The sequence below is a fragment of the Sinocyclocheilus rhinocerous genome, unplaced genomic scaffold, assembly GCF_001515625.1.
Source record: "Sinocyclocheilus rhinocerous isolate Xijiao unplaced genomic scaffold, SAMN03320098_v1.1 scaffold1281, whole genome shotgun sequence".
NCBI lineage: Eukaryota > Metazoa > Chordata > Actinopteri > Cypriniformes > Cyprinidae > Sinocyclocheilus > Sinocyclocheilus rhinocerous.
In genome coordinates this window covers 243,321-262,243 of record NW_015637000.1, presented here as the reverse complement: position 1 = coordinate 262,243, position 18,923 = coordinate 243,321, and the positions used below count along the sequence as shown (strand labels likewise).

Below are 18,923 nucleotides of genomic sequence, written 5' to 3'. Positions count from 1 at the left end.
ATCCTCATGCGAGGATCCTTACTTTGAAATTTAAAAGACAGCTACTGTATATATTTTCATGCATAAATCCCAAATCTATACTGTGAAAAATTTATATTATAATTATGTTGAAAATATTTAGTTACATTATCACGTTATTTCCTCACAAATGTACTATTTGGTGCATTGTTTGTTGGTTTTAATCTTTTATTATTTATTTTCATTCATTTATTCAATCCTTTTTATTATTCATTTATTTTAATGTAACATTTTTACATAGTTTTTATTTTATTTTATTTTTTTTCTACACGGAGTGTCAGCACTCACTATTTCTACGGTCTGCATTATGCATACTGTTCACAGTATACATCATTGCATATTTTCACATGCTAGTTTCACACTCAATGTATACTGCGTCGTAGATAGTATGCAGTACGCTAGTATAACTACTGTATTCGAACACAGCCGTGTGTGTGGCGCAGAATATGCGCACATTTAGAGATTCGCTGATGTACAAATCATCGCACAGCTCTTGTCGTGATATCTGCAGGGCGCAGTGACTAACGTTAGTGTTGTTGTCAAATCAAAGCTCAGTAAAGATGGCAGCGCTAGCAGTGGTGGAAACCCCATCAGGGAAAGATGCTCTCGCCGAGGGTTTGCTGGACCTCCTGAGACCCGCTGTACAGCAGCTCGACTTACATGTGCACTCAGTCAGGTAGTGCATTTTGGAAAACGTGTGTTTTTTTTTAAACCCGAGAAATGTTTAGTGCAAAATGAGCAGTTCTGTTTGCTAACATGCTAATGACTGTCAACATGACAGGTCTCGTGACTCAGAGGTGCTGTGTCATGTCAAACAATAACAGTTCATTTATTTCGTTTTCTCTTACCTTTTCGTTGTGTTGCACGACTTTTGTGTTTGAGATGTGATGAATAGTCATGGATTTTACAGCTACATCGTTTATATAATGTAAATTTGTCTTCACAGAGAAAGCCAAGTGGAACTTAGGGAACACATTGATAATTTGGCATCTGGTAAGTTGGTCTGACGTGATAATGCATTTACAGTCTTCCTCAGTCGCTTTGGCTTAATTCTTGAATGAGATTTATTTTTCTCAAAACAATAAGTTCAGATCTCTGGGCAATTTGTGAACCAAAGTTCACACCAGATTGCACGTGCTTTGGCACCATCGAGTTGATTCTGAGTGAAATTGTAATAATCTTCTCAGCTTATAAATATTCTTTCATTGTATCCCTTACGAAAAAGAAGTTTATTCAAGTGTGCTATTAGTATACTTCTTTTAAACTAAAAATAGGAAAGTATACTTTGTCTACTTTTTATGTACTTCTCAGAAATGGGCTTTATGTACTTATCAGAAATATACTTAAAATGACATTTAAGTATACTTGACTTATACTCAGAAAAAGTCTAAATATATTTTTGCTATAATTGTGCTCCTAGAATCCGTGTTTTCATTGTTATACGGTAGGGGGCGCTAGTACACATCTTCTGTACAGAATTTCCAAAAAACACAAGTGAAGAAGAAACCGAAACAACAGATGCTTCCACATGTAATCTAACACGATCATCAGACATAAAACAGTATCAAAACTATGTAACATTATGGAATAAAATGTCGACCAATGAAGAGGTAATAATAACTGTCAAGCTTTGGGGTGTTGATCGACCCCATCTTCGTTTTGATTATCGTTCTGAATCCAATTCATAGTCTTTTTTTCAGCTTTTTGTTCAAAATGTTGTTTATTTCTTTATTTTTTATGAAACTTACTTATCCACATTCAAGTGTTTAAAAAAAGAATGCATGAAGCTAGAATAAAAAATTTTTTTTACAAGCAGATACCCTGTTCTTTCTTTTGATGTTTTGTATGTTCAGATATTCATGCAACAAAATATATACAAATTAATACCTAAATAGGGACATAGTAGTATACTTAAAGTATGATGTAAAGTTCACTTAAAGAAAACTTACGAGTATACTTGTAGTATAAAACTACTAAACTAGTAGTTTACTGAGACTATACTTCAAAGTGTACTAAAAATGCTACTACAAGTATTTAATTAGTAAACTATCAGTATACCTATAAGTTCACTTTTAGTATAGTTGCAGTACAAACTAAACATTTTGATGTAAACTAGTGTACTCAAAATTTACTACTGTTATTACTTAAGTATACTTTTATATACTAGAAGGTGGGCGAATTTAGTCCCAATGAGTACACTGATATTTGTATACTTACTACATAAAGTATACTTAAAAATATACTTGAACTTTACTTAAGTATACTTACTAAAATAAACTTGAAGTATACTTCTTTTTGGTAAGGGATGAGCCATCACGTGCAAAATTATCCATTTAATTGTCAAAAACTGTCAGACATAGATGTGTATTCGGTAAATATCTGTGACACGGAAGGTTTGTGATGTTTACTAAATTGGCAAAATGACATGCCATAGTAATAAAATAGGAATCACAATTATACCAATCAACAAGTGTGGAAGCATATATATGGATATATACATGTCAATTTGTGGCAACCATCTGTTCATTATATATGAATTTACATGTTAGACATGGGTAAAAATGGACATGCAAATCTGAATTTTCTCTTTGCATGTAACACATCTACAAAAATGATTGTACTGTCTAAATACAAATTCTGTGTACTACAATATTGCCTATTTCCTGTTAAAATCTGTATCTTAAAAGCTCAGTGTGATACGCAGTAGAATTCAGCTAGACAAAAATGAAATTTGTATTTTAAAAAATGTCCATGGGTGACTTTTGTGGTGGAAAAACCTAAACATTTTGATCAGTACAGCTCACGCAATGACAAGAACACTTAATTTAGGTGGCATTGGCCAAATTACTGACACAACAACTAGGTTTTGAAGCACAGATTGCATGTTTTGGATGATGCAATAGAGTTGTCTCACAAAACAGTTGTGACCGTTGCACTTCCAGCTTCGAGATTATTACAACTCTTTGAAAAAACAAGACAAAGCAATTCAATAGGGTGGCCATACATCCTCTTTCTACCGGACATGTCCTGGCTGGGATTTATAAATTGCCAATTGTTTTCATACTTGCAGAAAGTAATGACTGAAAAGAAGCTTGACCAATAGTGTGCAGGCATTGTACATAATCGACCAATCAATGCATGCGAGAAGGTGGGATGATCTACAGAGAACGTCGAAGCAATGCAAATACACGTGCATATATATATATAATGTATATGTAGAGAGAACATCAATAGGAAAACAAAGACATTTTAGGCAATTTAGAAAACCCAGCCAGGACATGTCTGGGAAAAATAGAACATATTGTCATCCTAGACTGAAAAAAGTGACATGTTATGACTATAACTTCTTTTGGCATAGAATTAAAAATGTGACTGTATGTCTATTTGCAGTATTAGTAAGTATTTAGTAATCTGTCCACATTACAAAATCTATATAATGCAACTCTCCTACCCCTTTCTGCAGAATTCATGAATATTATGTCATCTCACGTGAGCATTTTTTCCTGCAGAGTTGAGTAGGATCAATGAACACCAGAAGGTGGCACTAGACTTAGATCCATATGTTAAAAAACTGCTTAATGCCAGGCGAAGAGTGGTGCTCGTCAACAACATACTCCAGAACGCACAGGTAAGAGATTGAGACTTTGAATATAAAACATCAGTCAGTATGCACAGTATTGCATGGTGTTTTCCTCTTCATCTTCTCCAATCTTTGTTACAGGAGCGTTTGCGAAGGCTGAACCATAATGTTGCTAAGGAGACGGCACGCAGGAAGACCATGCTTGAGGCATCTGGAGCATTTACCCCACGCTCTCCCAGCAAACCATGATGTCCGAAATCTCACATTTTGGGAATGCACCATTACACTGTGCTCAATGCCAAGGACCAACGCTGTAGATTTGCAGAATCTTCCTCACATCGTTAAAGGGCGCTGGGCTATGCAAAGCACTGCTAGCAGAACACTGCAGCATTAATGTCTGTTCACTTAAGAGGAGTCTGGGAGACAGCAGTGTAAATATGCACTCATTTCTTTCTTGAACGTGACTTTTTAATAAAACATTTGTCTGTATGAATTTAACTGTTGCTGAAAAATGCAATGCTGTGGATTTGCTAATTGTTTGAACATTTAGGATTTGAATTATTATTATTATTTATCAGAACTGTCTAATGTACCTGGCCAGTAAATATTCTGCTGTCAGTCTTGATCTAATCAGTGAAAGCAGATTATTGTTGTAATTTTTTTGCTGACGTGTGGAAATTATCCACACTTAACAGTATAGTGTATTATTTTCTTACCATATTTTTTTTTTCTTGGGTTGAGACTCTATACACATTTTTATCTAATTATTTTCTGTTGCAAATGTACTTCATGTATTTAAAGGAATCGTTCACCCAAAAATGAAAATGTACTCACCCTCTGCCATTCAAGATGTAGATGAGTTTGTTTTTCATGGGAACAGATTTGTAGAAATGTAGCATCACTGTCTCACCAGTGGATGCTCTGCAGTGAATGGGTGCCGTCAGAATGAGAGTCCAAACAGCTGATAAAAACATCACAATAATCCACACCACTTCAGTCCATCAGTTAACGTCTTGTGAAGTGAAAAGCTGCGTGTTTGTAAAAAACAAATGCATCAAGACTTTTTAACTTTACATGGTTACTTCTGGCCAAACTATGAGTCCATAATCCATAATAATGCCAAATTAACGTCCAGTAATAAAGTCCACCCCTTGTGCTCACATCGAAATCCACCAATATATATATTTATTTAGAACTGCTTTGGACTTTTTTTGCTTGTAAATGGAGCTTATTTATATTATATTAATATTATCTGTGCATATTTCTCTCCTGATTCAGACAAGATTACTTTTTCACTGGAGAAAGCAATATTATTTGTATTTTAGACGGAAGCAACAGTTTGAAGTTCAATACATCTTGATGCATTTGTTTCTTACAAATGGTGTGGATTACTTGTGGATTATTGTGATGTTTTTATCAGCTGTTTGGACTCTGACGGCACCCATTCACTGCAGAGGATCCACTGGTGAGCAAGTGAAGTTGCAAGATCTCTTGTCCTTAGAATGGAAATCAAGAGGGTAAGGGTGAGTAACTTGACAGAATTTTCATTTTTGTGTGCACTATCCATTTAAGAAAACATTCAAAACATATTCTAAAACATTTGAATCTTAAAATATATACATTTTACTTTTTATTTAGCCCCAGAAGACGGAATACTATTCATTAACATAACTTTTCATTAACATTGTTCATTTAAGAGTGTTAGAATAATTTATATATAAAAGTCACAGATCAAGCTAATACAAGTGTGTAGACATAAATGACAATTTTAGGGGGGAAATGAACTTCCCCAGGCATTGCATTATAATTGAATCAGCAGTAAAATCTTAGGTATGCACATGTCTTATGTAAATAGTGGATGCTTTGTAAGAGGATACGAGAAAGGGCTGAAGGTGACCTCTTGTTTTAGCTGAAAGGGAGAGGGTTAGAAAAAGATTTCAGGACAGGTGAAAGGTCAAGGGAGGGAGTCTATCAAGGAGCAAGTTGGAATCACACGAGGGGCTCCTAAAAGTCGCTCCGTTGATGAGAGATTAAAGACAGATTGCTGGAAATCACTTGAATGCAACGAGTAAAATGAAAGAGTAAAAGCCTTTTGGAGTCTGTTCACATTTGATGCTCACTGCATATGCAAACTTAGCTCAAATATGTGCATGCCACTGTATGCTGTTCCTGCAAAATATATCTACTTGTGTCCAAAAGTAGTGAAAATGCTAGAACATCTGATCTTTTGTATGAAATGACTATGCTTTCTTTGTTTTATAGCCCTACACCTTTTGTTTGTTTCTAGGTTTAAATGAACGAAATCCCAGATTTTCAACGTGCTCTCAGACTTTTGGGCACCGTTGTATATTTTAGTCCTTTATTAATAAGAGCATGATACATGTTTTCTAGTGCTCGGTGCATACGGCCCTGGAGTGCGAGTCTAAAAGTAGCCATCACTGGCTGTTGTAAATTTCAATCATCGATGGAAACTGAGGAGGGATGAATGGGGTGGGGTGAGCCGATACGGGGCGGAGTAATCTCACCGGCGCCACCTTAAAAAAACAGTCGCGCCGATATGTCAGTCCAGACGCGACCCAGACAGACCTCGGGCCGGGGGCCCAGCCGTGAGAGCCGTGTCGTGATTGGCTGAGCGCCGCCGTCCTTTTGAGACCCGCCCTCCTATTGGCTGGAGCCGGGCGAGACGCTCAGCGCACAATGTCTACCCGCTTTTGTTATTGTAGCGAGCGGGCAGGATGCGCGGACGGAGACGGCGAGCCTGATAGTCCGGTATCGACTCCGAAAGACTGAGATTAGATGTTGGAGGGGGAAGGGGACGCGAATTTCTACCTCTCCGTCCTTGTCCAGAAGACAGCTTTTCGCTATTCTGCAACAATACGACCGATGTGTGAGTATTTTTTTTTTGGTGTGTTTATCTTATTCATTTTTAAATGCACGTTGCACCATTCGAGACCGTATAAGAAACCGAGCGGATTCAGCGATACATTTCGTTCGCTAAAAAGCATGTTTCGCCAAAGGTGTGCCTGGCCGTGTCGCAATAGCTCATCTTTGCCCTTGTCTTAGCTTTGAAATATTTCGTAACTGTCTAGAGAGAGTATCGAGACACTGACATGTCCACCCTCTCCCAGCAAGTGCACGAGCAGGAGGCTGTTCATTCATCAGTTCGCCTTGGTTTTGTCGACCCGACTAGTTAGTTACCACGACTGCGCTCGTATCCAGCGGGAGCTCGTGAAACGTTTAGACGACGGACTCGATGACGTCACGCGACCGATTATGCGTTTGTTTGCCTGCAGAGCAGTCAACAGTTTGGCTTTAACTTTGCATGACATTTTATGAGCTGCAGTATAATCCTACTTGGATAAGGTATAGTTTAAACATTAGGGCTTTCTGTTGAATTAGGCATACTCTCATACAATAGTGCGTGTTAAATCTGTTAATAAGTGTCTACATCTTAAAATGGGACCATAAACCTTGGGGCTTCGTCGTACTGTGAGATGTCTAAAGCTGGGTTTGGATCCGAATGTACTATTGAATCAAGCTGCCATGCAAAGTACACTGTACTATAGCTATATGATGAAATAACCGAGTAATACACCCAGATAAGAAGAGAGGAATAATGCATGAGTGTGTCAGTGAGAAAAAAATGAAAAAGAACCCTCTTTCTCAAATATTATCAGTTCATCTGATGGCATTGTATATTCTGTCTTAATGTAAAGTTGTTCCTCTGGTGCTCTGCCTCAAGGGCCACTTGCGCAGACATGGAGAGCATCGCTGAGTCTGATAATAAGGGTCTCAGAGACGCTCCCCCCAGATTAGAATTGATGATGCTCAGAGATCTGAAGTGTCAGGATCCGTCAGCGCTCCACCAGCTCTCAATTACCACTGCACTCTAGAAATCTTGCACTTTTGCACTTGCGGCATCTCATGCAAAGATCACAGGGGTTTTCATCACAGCAGCACGAAGTTCTGCTTCTTATGTACAGAACACGAATTCAAATTCATCACAGCTGTTTAAACCACCTCAGTCACTTACAGCATATGCAGTTAAAACATTTTTTTGATATTAAAACACTTTTTTCCCCCATCTCAGTTCATTGTGCATGGAAAACTGTGAGTATGTGACCTTCAAGTGAAGTCAGAAATGTCGTAATTACAAGTTCCGACCAGGCAAAGTCATATTTACGAGTGCAGAAAATCAAATTTCTTGATAAAACACGAGTTGCCGAGTTGTGATGTTGGAAGGGGCTGTGTTTATTTGAAACATTGTGAAAATACTGATCTATAACATAGATATCTTACATACAACATAGGCCTATCTGTAACCTTGATAGAGATCAGTGAGAGGAAAGCAATTCTGCAGTGAATACTGAATGATTTTGCAAGTTACTTTAATTTGACATGCTGTATTTGAATTGTTTTAGCATTGTGAATTCAGATGTAATTTTTGGGGATTATATTGTTCACAGTTGCTTTGTTTTGTTTAGGCTATGTGACTTAAATGCAAATTCGTAATAACGAGTGCCTGACTTGGGAGTACGAGTTTCCCAGGTGCACTTGAAGGCAGAATAAAGCCATTTTTTGGCTGGCTTTTTACTCTGTGTTATTGCTTTTTTGCTTATTTAAGCAGTTAAAACATTTTTTTGATATTAAAACACTTTTTTCCCCCATCTCAGTTCATTGTGCATGGAAAACTGTGAGTATGTGACCTTCAAGTGAAGTCAGAAATGTCGTAATTACAAGTTCCGACCAGGCAAAGTCATATTTACGAGTGCAGAAAATCAAATTTCTTGATAAAACACGAGTTGCCGAGTTGTGATGTTGGAAGGGGCTGTGTTTATTTGAAACATTGTGAAAATACTGATCTATAACATAGATATCTTACATACAACATAGGCCTATCTGTAACCTTGATAGAGATCAGTGAGAGGAAAGCAATTCTGCAGTGAATACTGAATGATTTTGCAAGTTACTTTAATTTGACATGCTGTATTTTAATTGTTTTAGCATTGTGAATTCAGATGTACTTTTTGGGGATTATATTGTTCACAGTTGCTTTGTTTTGTTTAAGCTATGTGACTTAAATGCAAATTCGTAATAACGAGTGCCTGACTTGGGAGTACGAGTTTCCCAGGTGCACTTGAAGGCAGAATAAAGCCATTTGTTGGCTGGCTTTTTACTCTGTGTTATTGCTTTTTTGCTTATTTAAACATTTGCTATATTTGGACTTGCATACCAATCTAGTACCCTTACTATTTCTGCAGTATTTAGTATGTATACTGTGCAAATATGCACTTTTTCTGAATTCATGAAGCAGATGGTCTATTACGATGTCCAGTAATATGATAAAGCACACTGCATGGAATACTGTATCCCATATTTCCAATGCACTCCACTTCCATTCCCACTTCCCAGTGTGACAAATTATATATTTTTTTACTCATTATTTGATCAAACTGCCAAAAGACTTAAATTTTTTATACAAAATATAATATGGCAATACAAAATGAAATGACAGCCTCATCTTGACATTCAGGAAAAAGAAATTAAAAAGACATGCACAATTAAGAATTAATTCCCACTATCGATTTTAAAATGAGAGAACAAATTATTACAACGTAGTCAGATTGCCACAATTTACTAAAATAATGGGACGAATTTGTATAAATTGCCACAATTTACTAAAATAATGGGACAAATTTGTATAAATGGCCACAATTTAACTAATACGATGGAACGAATTTGTATAAATGGCCACTATTTAACTAAAACGATGGGGCGAATTTGTATAAATGGCCACTATTTAACTAAAACGATGGGGCGAATTTGTATAAATGGCCACAATTTAACTAAAATGATGGGGCGAATTTGTATAAATGGCCACTATTTAACTAAAACGATGGGACAAATTTGTACAATATGAACTTAAATGATAGAAAAAGTTTGTACAATGTGGACATGTTTTAACTAAAGCAAGGAAACATATGAATAAAAACGTAACAAAACATAAAAGTTGTGGGAATAAATTCTTAATTTGTGGCCATAATATTCTTCTTACACATGCCATGTGTTTGCCTTCCATACAAAATAACCTAACAATCTATTTGCAATCTAAAAACTGGATGCCACTCAGATGCAAGGCGATGATCATGTGACATCAGGTTTGCCTACTGTTTGTGAAATCCATATTCAGCAAATAGTAGGCAGTATAAAGTGTATAGCTACTGGGCTGTATTCAATAGGTAGTATAGTATACTGTACCATCTAAATGTAGCTGCTCCAACATGTCACCCTCGCCTTAATCAATAAAACCTGTTTGACCAAACCATGTCAGACAGAGTTGGTGAGTGTTTGGGAAACCAGTTTGGAAGTATTCATTATTTTTGCAATTCGGTTTGGAGCACACATCACCTTTAATGGCAGTAAATATACACTATTAGGAAAACGAGCATAATTCTTCCACTGATGTCCATGAAGCATTACTACGGCATTGACAGTGTGTTGGCATACTAGATGCAGCGTGTAAGAGTCATGCGTGTTGATGCTGCTGTTCTGTTTTCCCATCTGTCAGAGCAGCAGGATGTCCGTGAACCCTCCCAACAGTAATGACGCCTGCCTGAGTATCGTGCACAGTCTGATGTGCCACAGGCAGGGCGGAGAAAACGAGGGCTTCGCCAAGCGTGCCATCGAGAGCCTGGTCAAGAAACTGAAGGAGAAGAAGGACGAGCTGGACTCCCTCATCACCGCCATCACCACCAATGGAGTCCATCCCAGCAAGTGCGTGACCATCCAGAGGACGCTGGACGGACGCCTACAGGTGAACCACGCTTACAGTAACTGATGTTGGTTGAACCATTAACATTTGCTTTAATGCTTTAATGCAGTGAATGACAGGAATCCCTCCAAATGTTAATGCTGAATGGATGAGTCATTTCTTCATTTGGCAGGCTTTTTTCTTGTCTGCTTTACTTAGTGTTAGATGGCTTCTTCAGACAGGCACCGAATTGCTGTTTTAGGTTGTCATTCTGTCAATGTGAAGGTTTGATTGGACATGACACAGCGGTAAATGTGTTTAAAGGGTTTCATGGGACCTGTTTGGTGAGGATGTGTCTTTGTTACAAAAAACTAGCAGTAGACTGATAGATTGGCCAAAGTCGATTATCTGGTAGATATTGGCTGTTTTGGGATTGTTGGGCAGTAACCATGTCCAATATCCTGCTTAAGAAAAGCGGTAGTTTCAAATCTACCAAGAGTGCTCTCAATGCATAATGCATGCTTTTTTTGTTTTCTGAAATTTGAGTGAATATAGCATAAATATAAATAAACACCCTCTTGCACACTCAAATGGTTTCAAACTGTCAAGAAATCCAATATTATTTGGAGATAGCAACATTTCAGTCGTGATTCCTTTGTTTCATTCATTTGTGAGAGATGTCACATGAATGAAACTAACAAACAAATAAATAGATACAATTTTGGATTTGTTGCAAGCTGTGGCAGATTGATTCTGTTTTCTGAGTAAATTGTGTAAAATAATCCCTTTAATTCCCATTTTATTTAGTATCAATAAATTGCATTATATATACAGTACACTAATCTTCAAAAGTTTGGGTTTGGTAGAAGTTTCTCACCAAGGCTGCATTTATTTGAGCAGAAAGACAGTATAAAGAGTGATATTCTGAAATATTATTACCATTTAAAATAATAATTTTCTATTTGAACATATTTTAAAATGTAATTTATTCCTGTGATGGTAATGCTGAATTTTCAGCATCATTACTCCAGTCTTCAGTGTCACATGATCCTTCAGGTCATGCCCATATTCGTGACGTATCTGGATGCTAAAATATTATTTATTATGTAAACTATAGGCTTTGTACTTCACTAGCATTATCGACCTAAGTTATCATCCTTCACATAAGCTATAACAGCACAGTGAGGAATGGCACAGATTGTACTATTTAAATTAAGCAGTGTAACTTTTTATATGTTTCATTAACTGTATTTTATTTTGATAATGAACAGGTGCGAGATGTGACCTTGTGTGAATCTGTGTTCTACACGCTGATCTATCGCTGGTTTCTAAACACACAACAAGCTGCGTATTACCTGCCATTCATTTTCACTTAAATGTAGGTCTAAAGGCCCGTTCACACCAAGCACGATAACTATAAAGATAAAGATAAAGATAATCAGAATCCATCCTGCTGTAACGAGCTCAAGAATTTAAAGCGGCAGACGCGCGTGCGCTTAGAATAAACAGACGATATCGTTCGCTGGTGTGGACGCTAATATCGTTATCTTTATAGTTATCTTTATAGTTATCGCTTTTGGTGTGAACGGGGCTTAATACTTGACAGTTCGTGACATATCCTCTGAAAAATTTAGCGGCAGACGCATGTGCGCTTAGAATAAACAGACGATATCGTTCGCTGGTGTGGACGCTAATATCGTTATCTTTATCGTTATCTTTATAGTTATCGCTTTTGGTGTGAACGGGGCTTAATACTTGACAGTTCGTGACATATCCTCTGAAAAATTTTGATGATTTACAGCTGAGCGCGGGCATTTCACTCGTTGGATGCGTCAACGCCACATTTGCATAGGCCGTACTATTCGAATTCATGATTGGCTGATTGCAAAATTAAAATACGAAACGATAAAATAATGTTATTAACCGGTTAATGGCCATTTCAAATAAGCGTTTCTGTTCGGAACTATTAAATTTGATTTCGTTTCTGTTTCTGGTTATGTTCCTGTCAAAATTTCGTTCGTTTCCGGATTTTGCTTTCGCTCCTTGAACTGACTTCAAAGTCCTGTTTTTAGGATTCTTTGATGAATCAAAAGAACAACATTTATTTGAAATATAAATCAATATTTGTTATTGTATTAATTCTATTTTTTATTGTATTAACAGTAAAAACGTCTTACTGACCCCAAACGTTTGAACGATAGTGTATGTTTTTTTATATTGGTCATCAGCAGCACACCGAACTCCATAAAACCACTCAAAGAACTTATATTGATGGCTAATGCAAGTTATAATTAATAGATTATGTAGTAAACACATTTTACCACGTTTAAATCCATACCTCAGAATTCCCCCCCAAAAACAGCTCAGAAAATACAAGAAAGTTTGTAGACTCTATCTGAGATTCACCGTCCGTCCTGCTCTCTAGATAACGGTTTTGGCATTGGCCGTTTAAAAACTCATACCGGTCAACCACTGTATAAACTACCTTTCCCCAGTCTAGAATAACTTTGGAAAGTGTGTTTTCCTACATTGTTCACACAATTGTGTTTCCCCTAATCTATCTGTGACTCCTGCGATAAATAAAGCTAGACAATGTAAATAATCAAGGCATTGTCCATTAAATAAACGTAGTGATTGGGTGTTGCTTTGAGGCCCGGCGCTAATCACATCCACACCACCCACATCTGAACATACGGCTTTCATATGGGAGACGGATGCAGTCGCAGCTTCAGCCAATGCTAATAACATCGGTCTCCATGGATACTAGATGATTGACAGCAGCTACAAAGAGAGACATTCATCACAAGGCCTTTGACTGTAAACCTCAACAACCTCAAGGTAAAAGTGGTGGTTTATATGGAGGAGGATGGCGTCTGCGCAGTTTCCCCACCCTTTCGTATGGGCAGATTTTGAGGGAGGGGTGGAGGAGAGGCTGGGAAGGTTGTTTTGTCTAAAACACAGGAAAGGGGCCGGGTTAACTTAAGGCCGTCTATTTTTTCCTCTGTGTAGAAGGGCTGCTGGTAGATAGTACACGCTATTCTTTACACACAAGATGTGATGATATCCGGGCAACACAAGTGAAAAAAGCAGTGAATGTGCAGTAACAGAGGATCTGGTGCAGTAAAGCTGAACTACTGAGTGAAGACCTAATGTGTCACCTTTACTGACCTTATCACAGACAGTGAGAGAATGGAGAAAAAGAGACATAAAGTTACTACAAACACCTGCACAGATATTATTATTATTACCTATTTAGCACCAATATTCTTATTATCACAAATATTATTGCATCAAGTATCTTTACAATATAACCTACAGTTAGACTAATGAACTATATTACTTTTTTGTTATTATAGTTTCTTTTGTTTTTTTTTAACTTTATTTGTATATTCATTTATTTTTGTGTCTTTTACCATGTGGCACTTAAGTGTATTGAATGTGCACTTGTAGTGTACTTCAAATCGTAAGTGTATTTTTTTTAAAAATGTACGTGCAGATAATATAAAATTAATAAAAGGCTACAAAAAGTGTACTTAAACAGAGTTCACTTTCATGACTTTCATGGCAAATTCAAAGTTTTACTTTAAAGTACATTTGAAATCATTATGTTTTGTTAATCTTTTGTCATGCTTTAAAGAAGTACACCTATTTTGATGTGTTGACTAACATACTAAAGCACATGGAAATTACTTGACTATAATTTTAACTGTAATTTTAACTGTTAATATATTAATGTATTAAATTGCAAATTCATTACATATGTGTGAATACAAAACTATTTAAATACATGACTTAGTTTAAATAGAAATGACTGTAAAGTATATTTTAGTTTGCTACAAATGCTTGTCAGTACATTCAGCAGTACACTTTAACAATATTTCAAAGACAATAGAAGTATTTATGAAACTATATATAAAGATGTAGTCCTAATTAACTAATATTCAGCTAATTGCATTTAATATAAAGTAACTATATTTTCATTTAATTGCAATTAACATGCAATAAAGTGTCTGAAAACATTACATTATTAAATATTTTATATATAATACTATATTATTATATAATACTATATTATTTTATTTTACAGTGTACTAATTTTTTAGTACTTTTTTACAGTGTACTAAATTTAAGGTCATGGTTTACACCGATTTTACCACATTAAGGTCTCTTTCTGGTTTTGATATCGATATTTATCAAGATGTTTCGTACTATTAATGGGTAAATGGGAAAAGTATTTCACATATTTATTCCACAAGGAGTGAGTGTTAACGTAACTTGTTGATATTTAGAAATAAACATCGAAAATGACTCCCAAGTTGATCTTTGATATTGTGGATTTTCCCTCCCGATACATATCTCTAAGTTAAGCGAATTTTAGGCGCTCTGTAAAGCAACAACATCCCAAAACCACCGTAAAATCACTAGCACATGGTTATTGCGTTAGAAGATGTTTGGGAATATTATTCATATCAGAACATGTTCACCAGCATTTGTCAGATGTGTTTTAATATGTAGGTTTTATAAAGACAAATAAGTTTAATTTTCAAGTTTTAACGTCATTTTTAATAATGAATATATATATTTTTTTTCTGCAATTGTATAATGTAATGGAGATGTCCACCTGGTGTAAGATGGCTTTAGTGACCAGTGAGACACTTTTGTCCGCTCTGGGGTTTGAGGGTTTGAACCCTGGTCCTTTTCGTTAGCAGCCCCACCACATTTGTGTCTGTTTCAGTGAGTCTGCCTAAGTGGCCCTGACAGCTGGATTTATCCCTCTGCTCAGCTCTCGTATCATGCTGCTAGTGCACAACTGTAGCGTGTTAATCTACAGAGGATTATCATATCACACACACGTCCTCCCTGCTGTCCTGCTACAGCTGTGATGCGCACTCAAAACTCAACACATGACCTTATGCTCGGTGTGCGTTCAGGATCATGTGACGCTCTTTTGTCATGCTACTGCATTCCTGTTAAAACGTTTTGGTCATTTAGCAGAAGTTTCAGAGTGGCATAGCGATAGGTCATGTGATCCAGTGCACTGAGCCACATCATCACTCGTATGGGCGACATGAGTTTGTTCAGTTCCTGATCTCGGTTCCCATCTGTCAATAATAGACATGCAGGCCAAAAGTACAATTTAAAACTATGCCTTTGCTGAGGAGTGTGAGGAATCGATAGTTAACCAAAATTAATTACATTTATATAAAACTTAAATTTTTTTTTAATAATTGTGATTTTAAAATGACATGTATTTCACACAGTTTAAATGTTCTAATATCTATAAAAAAAATACAATACATAATTAAAATACATTAAATACAATATTATTAACTAAAGCTAAAACTAGCTTTGAAAGTTATTGAAATAAGGCTGAAATAAAATGTAAATATTAGATGGAAAAATAAAAAAATGAAAATTAGAAATAAATGTAATAATAACTGAAATTCATTAATATAAATATATACATTTATTAATATAATGTATAATACATTAAAAAAAAAAAAACAATTAAATAGGCTAGGTACAATTGTTTTTAAAAAACTAGGCTAATAAAAAGCACATAAAATTTCCCAAAAATATAAATTATAATTTGCTAAACTATAATTAGTGCATAAATAATATTAAAATGACACTTTAGTGATCACATAATTTAGTAATAGATTATAACTACTATTATAAGGCATGTTTTAATGTACCAAAATAATCAAATTGAACCAAATCATGACCCACTATCTTGGTGTATGGCTGCATCATTTTGTCAATAATTTAGAAAATTACCTGAATTGAATTGTGTGAAATATTTAAACCACTAATAAAGTTTTTATATTAATGCTTGGCACATTCAATTTTAATTGGTTGAAAACTTTCCCATGACTGGTTAATATCTATGTTATTATTGTGCCGTACTTAACAGATTATTTTTCCTACAGTATTATTACACTATGTTGTAATCCTCATGAACTCTTCCTTCTCTTGTTTCTCATGTTTTCTTTCCGTAGGTTGCCGGTCGTAAAGGTTTTCCTCATGTAATCTATGCGCGGTTGTGGCGCTGGCCCGACCTTCACAAGAATGAGCTCAAGCATGTGAAATTCTGCCAGTATGCATTTGACCTCAAATACGATAATGTCTGTGTGAACCCTTACCATTATGAGAGAGTGGTGTCACCAGGCATCGGTGAGTCTGCTGTCCTTTCATTCATCACCATGAACCAAGACATTACTGAGCTGTGTGCAGCACTTCCTGTTCCTGGAAAAATAGTGTCTCATGCTTTTTTAGCACTGAAGGAAAATATTGTAATATTGTTTTTATATTTTGTCTTTTTTTTCTCTCATCTCAAGTTGGTCTTAGTCTTCAAAACACGGGTAAGCAATAATCATATATATATATATACATACATACACTACGGTTCAAATGTTTGGAATAATTACGATTTTTTTTTTTTTTTTGAAAGAAGTCTCTTACGCTCACCAAGGCTGCATTTGTTTGATCAGAAACACAGTAAAAACAGTAATATTGTGGAATATTATTACAATTTCAAATAACTGTTTGAATATATTTTAAAATGTAATTTATTTCTGTGATGCAATGCTGAATAAAATCCTTCAGAAATCATTCTAATATGCTGATCTTGTTTCTTGCTGTTCAATAAACATGATTATTAAAAATTTTATTTTTTCAAACCTTTATTAAAATATTTTTTCATACATTAAATAAATAAAATGATAAATTATATAATTTATAAAAATATAAATTTTATATATATGTATATATATATGTGTATATATATATATATTTATATTTCTTATTTTAATTTAATCTCATTTATTGAAATCTTTATAAATGAACAGATAAAGTTACGAAATTATGAAATATTGAAAACATGGTGATAAACAGTGTTATTTTACGTTTTTCTATAAAAAAGACTGCCATTCCGCACAGGTTCAGAAAAGATTCACTGATTCGAATAAGTCCCAAATAATTCTGGGATTTATTATTTATTTATTTATTTTTAAATGAACTGATTCAGTAAAATGATTGAAGTTTGTCTTCTGGCTGGTATCTAGGTCCCATTGGCAGACTGATAAAGGAAGAGTACAGCCACGACTGCATCCAGATGGACGTTCCCCCAGGCTTGGCTCCTCAGCATGACCACCAGGGGGCGATGAAACTCCCTCCTCCGGACCACTACGGCCAGCCCCTGCCTCCTCTACAGCTGCCTTCAGAACCCAGCTGCGCACCTCCACCAGTCAACCTTTACTCCAATATACCCCTCTCCCCCACCGGTAAGAGCTGGCCACTGGCCACACAGGACTCATAGTTGATGTAATTAGGGCTGTCACTAACGATTATTTTGGTAATCGAGTAATCGGTCGATTATTCTGACAATTAATCTGGTAATCGGATATTATAATACATTTTTTTGTGGTAATAAAAATAGACTTAAGCGAACAATAGATTTTAAAATGACTTGAAATGCATATATAATAGCAATGAGGCAATAATAATTAGTTCAAATAAAGTATCAAAAGCAAGTAATCATATGGTTTAAGTTGAACAAAACTGGTAAAATACATAATGTATTATAAACTATAGAGATAATGTACATTACGCATTATAACAAATGCCTGCAGAGGGCGCTAACAGCCTGACGATTGTTTTTACACTTTACAGCGCAATCTAATCCTTGTTTAATATTGACTAAACAAAATTTCATTCAAATGTCCACTTAATCTTTAATATTTGGCCATTTCTTTATGACAGAAATGTTACAGCCACTGTCATTTCTTGAATATGTGGACATCAAAACGTGAAAACTCAGAGTGAGGGTTCGAGCTTTTATTTTGAAATCGCGATGAACAGTTAACATATTGATTAAGATATTGATGTATTCTCCTGTGTTTGCGTAGGTTTATAAATGATTTACCTTACAAATCTGATGAAATGGCGCACATTGCGTTCCCAGATGAACGTTTTAATAAACCCAAACTCACAGCAATATGCAGAGATGGAGTTTGAGACGCTCCACGCATGTAAATGATAACAGTTTGTGTGGAGCAGCATTTACTGTGAACGCAGCCGCTCTGAGATGCACGTACGTAACCTACACACATGTAAATAATTTAAAAAGCGCATATATTGACCCCAGCATCGCAAATGTTTATTTAATTGAATCGTAGCATTTGTGAATTCACAATAGCATTATGCTTTATTATGATTTTAAAATGGGTTTAATATAACATATTATGTAATAATGTAACGGTCTAATAATGATTTTCATGGATTCTCGTCTGTGAAATGCGCCACTTCCGGTATTTTGCAGATTACTCGACGCTGGCACAATGCAATTGAGGATTTTTTAAAATCGAGCACTCGAATTGAATCGAGGAATTGTGACAGCCCTAGTTGTAATTACAATGTCGTCTTCCAAACTCTCATGTCTTTCAGCTTCAGGCTCTATGATGCCGATGCAGGGAGGCCATGGTGAAGGCTTACTTCAGATAGCATCTCCTCAGGGTCAAGTCATGACCCCTACACCTCCCCCCTCCACCCCCACACATGGACCCCCACAGACCC

The 18,923-nt window shown here is 35.9% G+C and overlaps 2 protein-coding genes across 2 annotated transcripts in view; both read left to right on the top strand.

The window, feature by feature from the left end:
* The first annotated feature begins 435 nt into the window (after window positions 1-435).
* On the top strand, window positions 436-4,445 carry snapin (SNAP associated protein). Its single transcript, XM_016563157.1, has 4 exons — window positions 436-694; window positions 965-1,011; window positions 3,528-3,646; window positions 3,740-4,445. The coding sequence occupies exons 1-4, from the start codon at window positions 579-581 to the stop codon at window positions 3,845-3,847; spliced, it is 390 nt and encodes a 129-aa protein (XP_016418643.1). The 5' UTR covers window positions 436-578; the 3' UTR covers window positions 3,848-4,445.
* Window positions 4,446-6,079: 1,634 nt separating this feature from the next.
* smad10a (SMAD family member 10a) overlaps window positions 6,080-18,923 on the top strand; it is a 21,532-nt gene continuing 8,688 nt past the window's right edge. The window contains exons 1-6 of the mRNA XM_016563116.1: window positions 6,080-6,485; window positions 10,167-10,412; window positions 16,349-16,523; window positions 16,688-16,711; window positions 17,414-17,632; window positions 18,795-18,921. Of these exons, the coding sequence (XP_016418602.1) occupies window positions 10,176-10,412; window positions 16,349-16,523; window positions 16,688-16,711; window positions 17,414-17,632; window positions 18,795-18,921 (782 nt within the window). The 5' untranslated portion in view covers window positions 6,080-6,485; window positions 10,167-10,175. The remainder of the gene's footprint in view (window positions 6,486-10,166; window positions 10,413-16,348; window positions 16,524-16,687; window positions 16,712-17,413; window positions 17,633-18,794; window positions 18,922-18,923) is intronic.

Coding starts and splice junctions, on each gene's coding strand:
- snapin (XM_016563157.1), top strand. CDS start 579: ATGGCAGCGCTAGCAGTGGTGGAAACCCCATCAGGGAAAGATGCTCTC. Junction 695..964: donor TTACATGTGCACTCAGTCAG/GTAGTGCATTTT, acceptor TTGTCTTCACAG/AGAAAGCCAAGTGGAACTTA. Junction 3,647..3,739: donor ACATACTCCAGAACGCACAG/GTAAGAGATTGA, acceptor TCTTTGTTACAG/GAGCGTTTGCGAAGGCTGAA.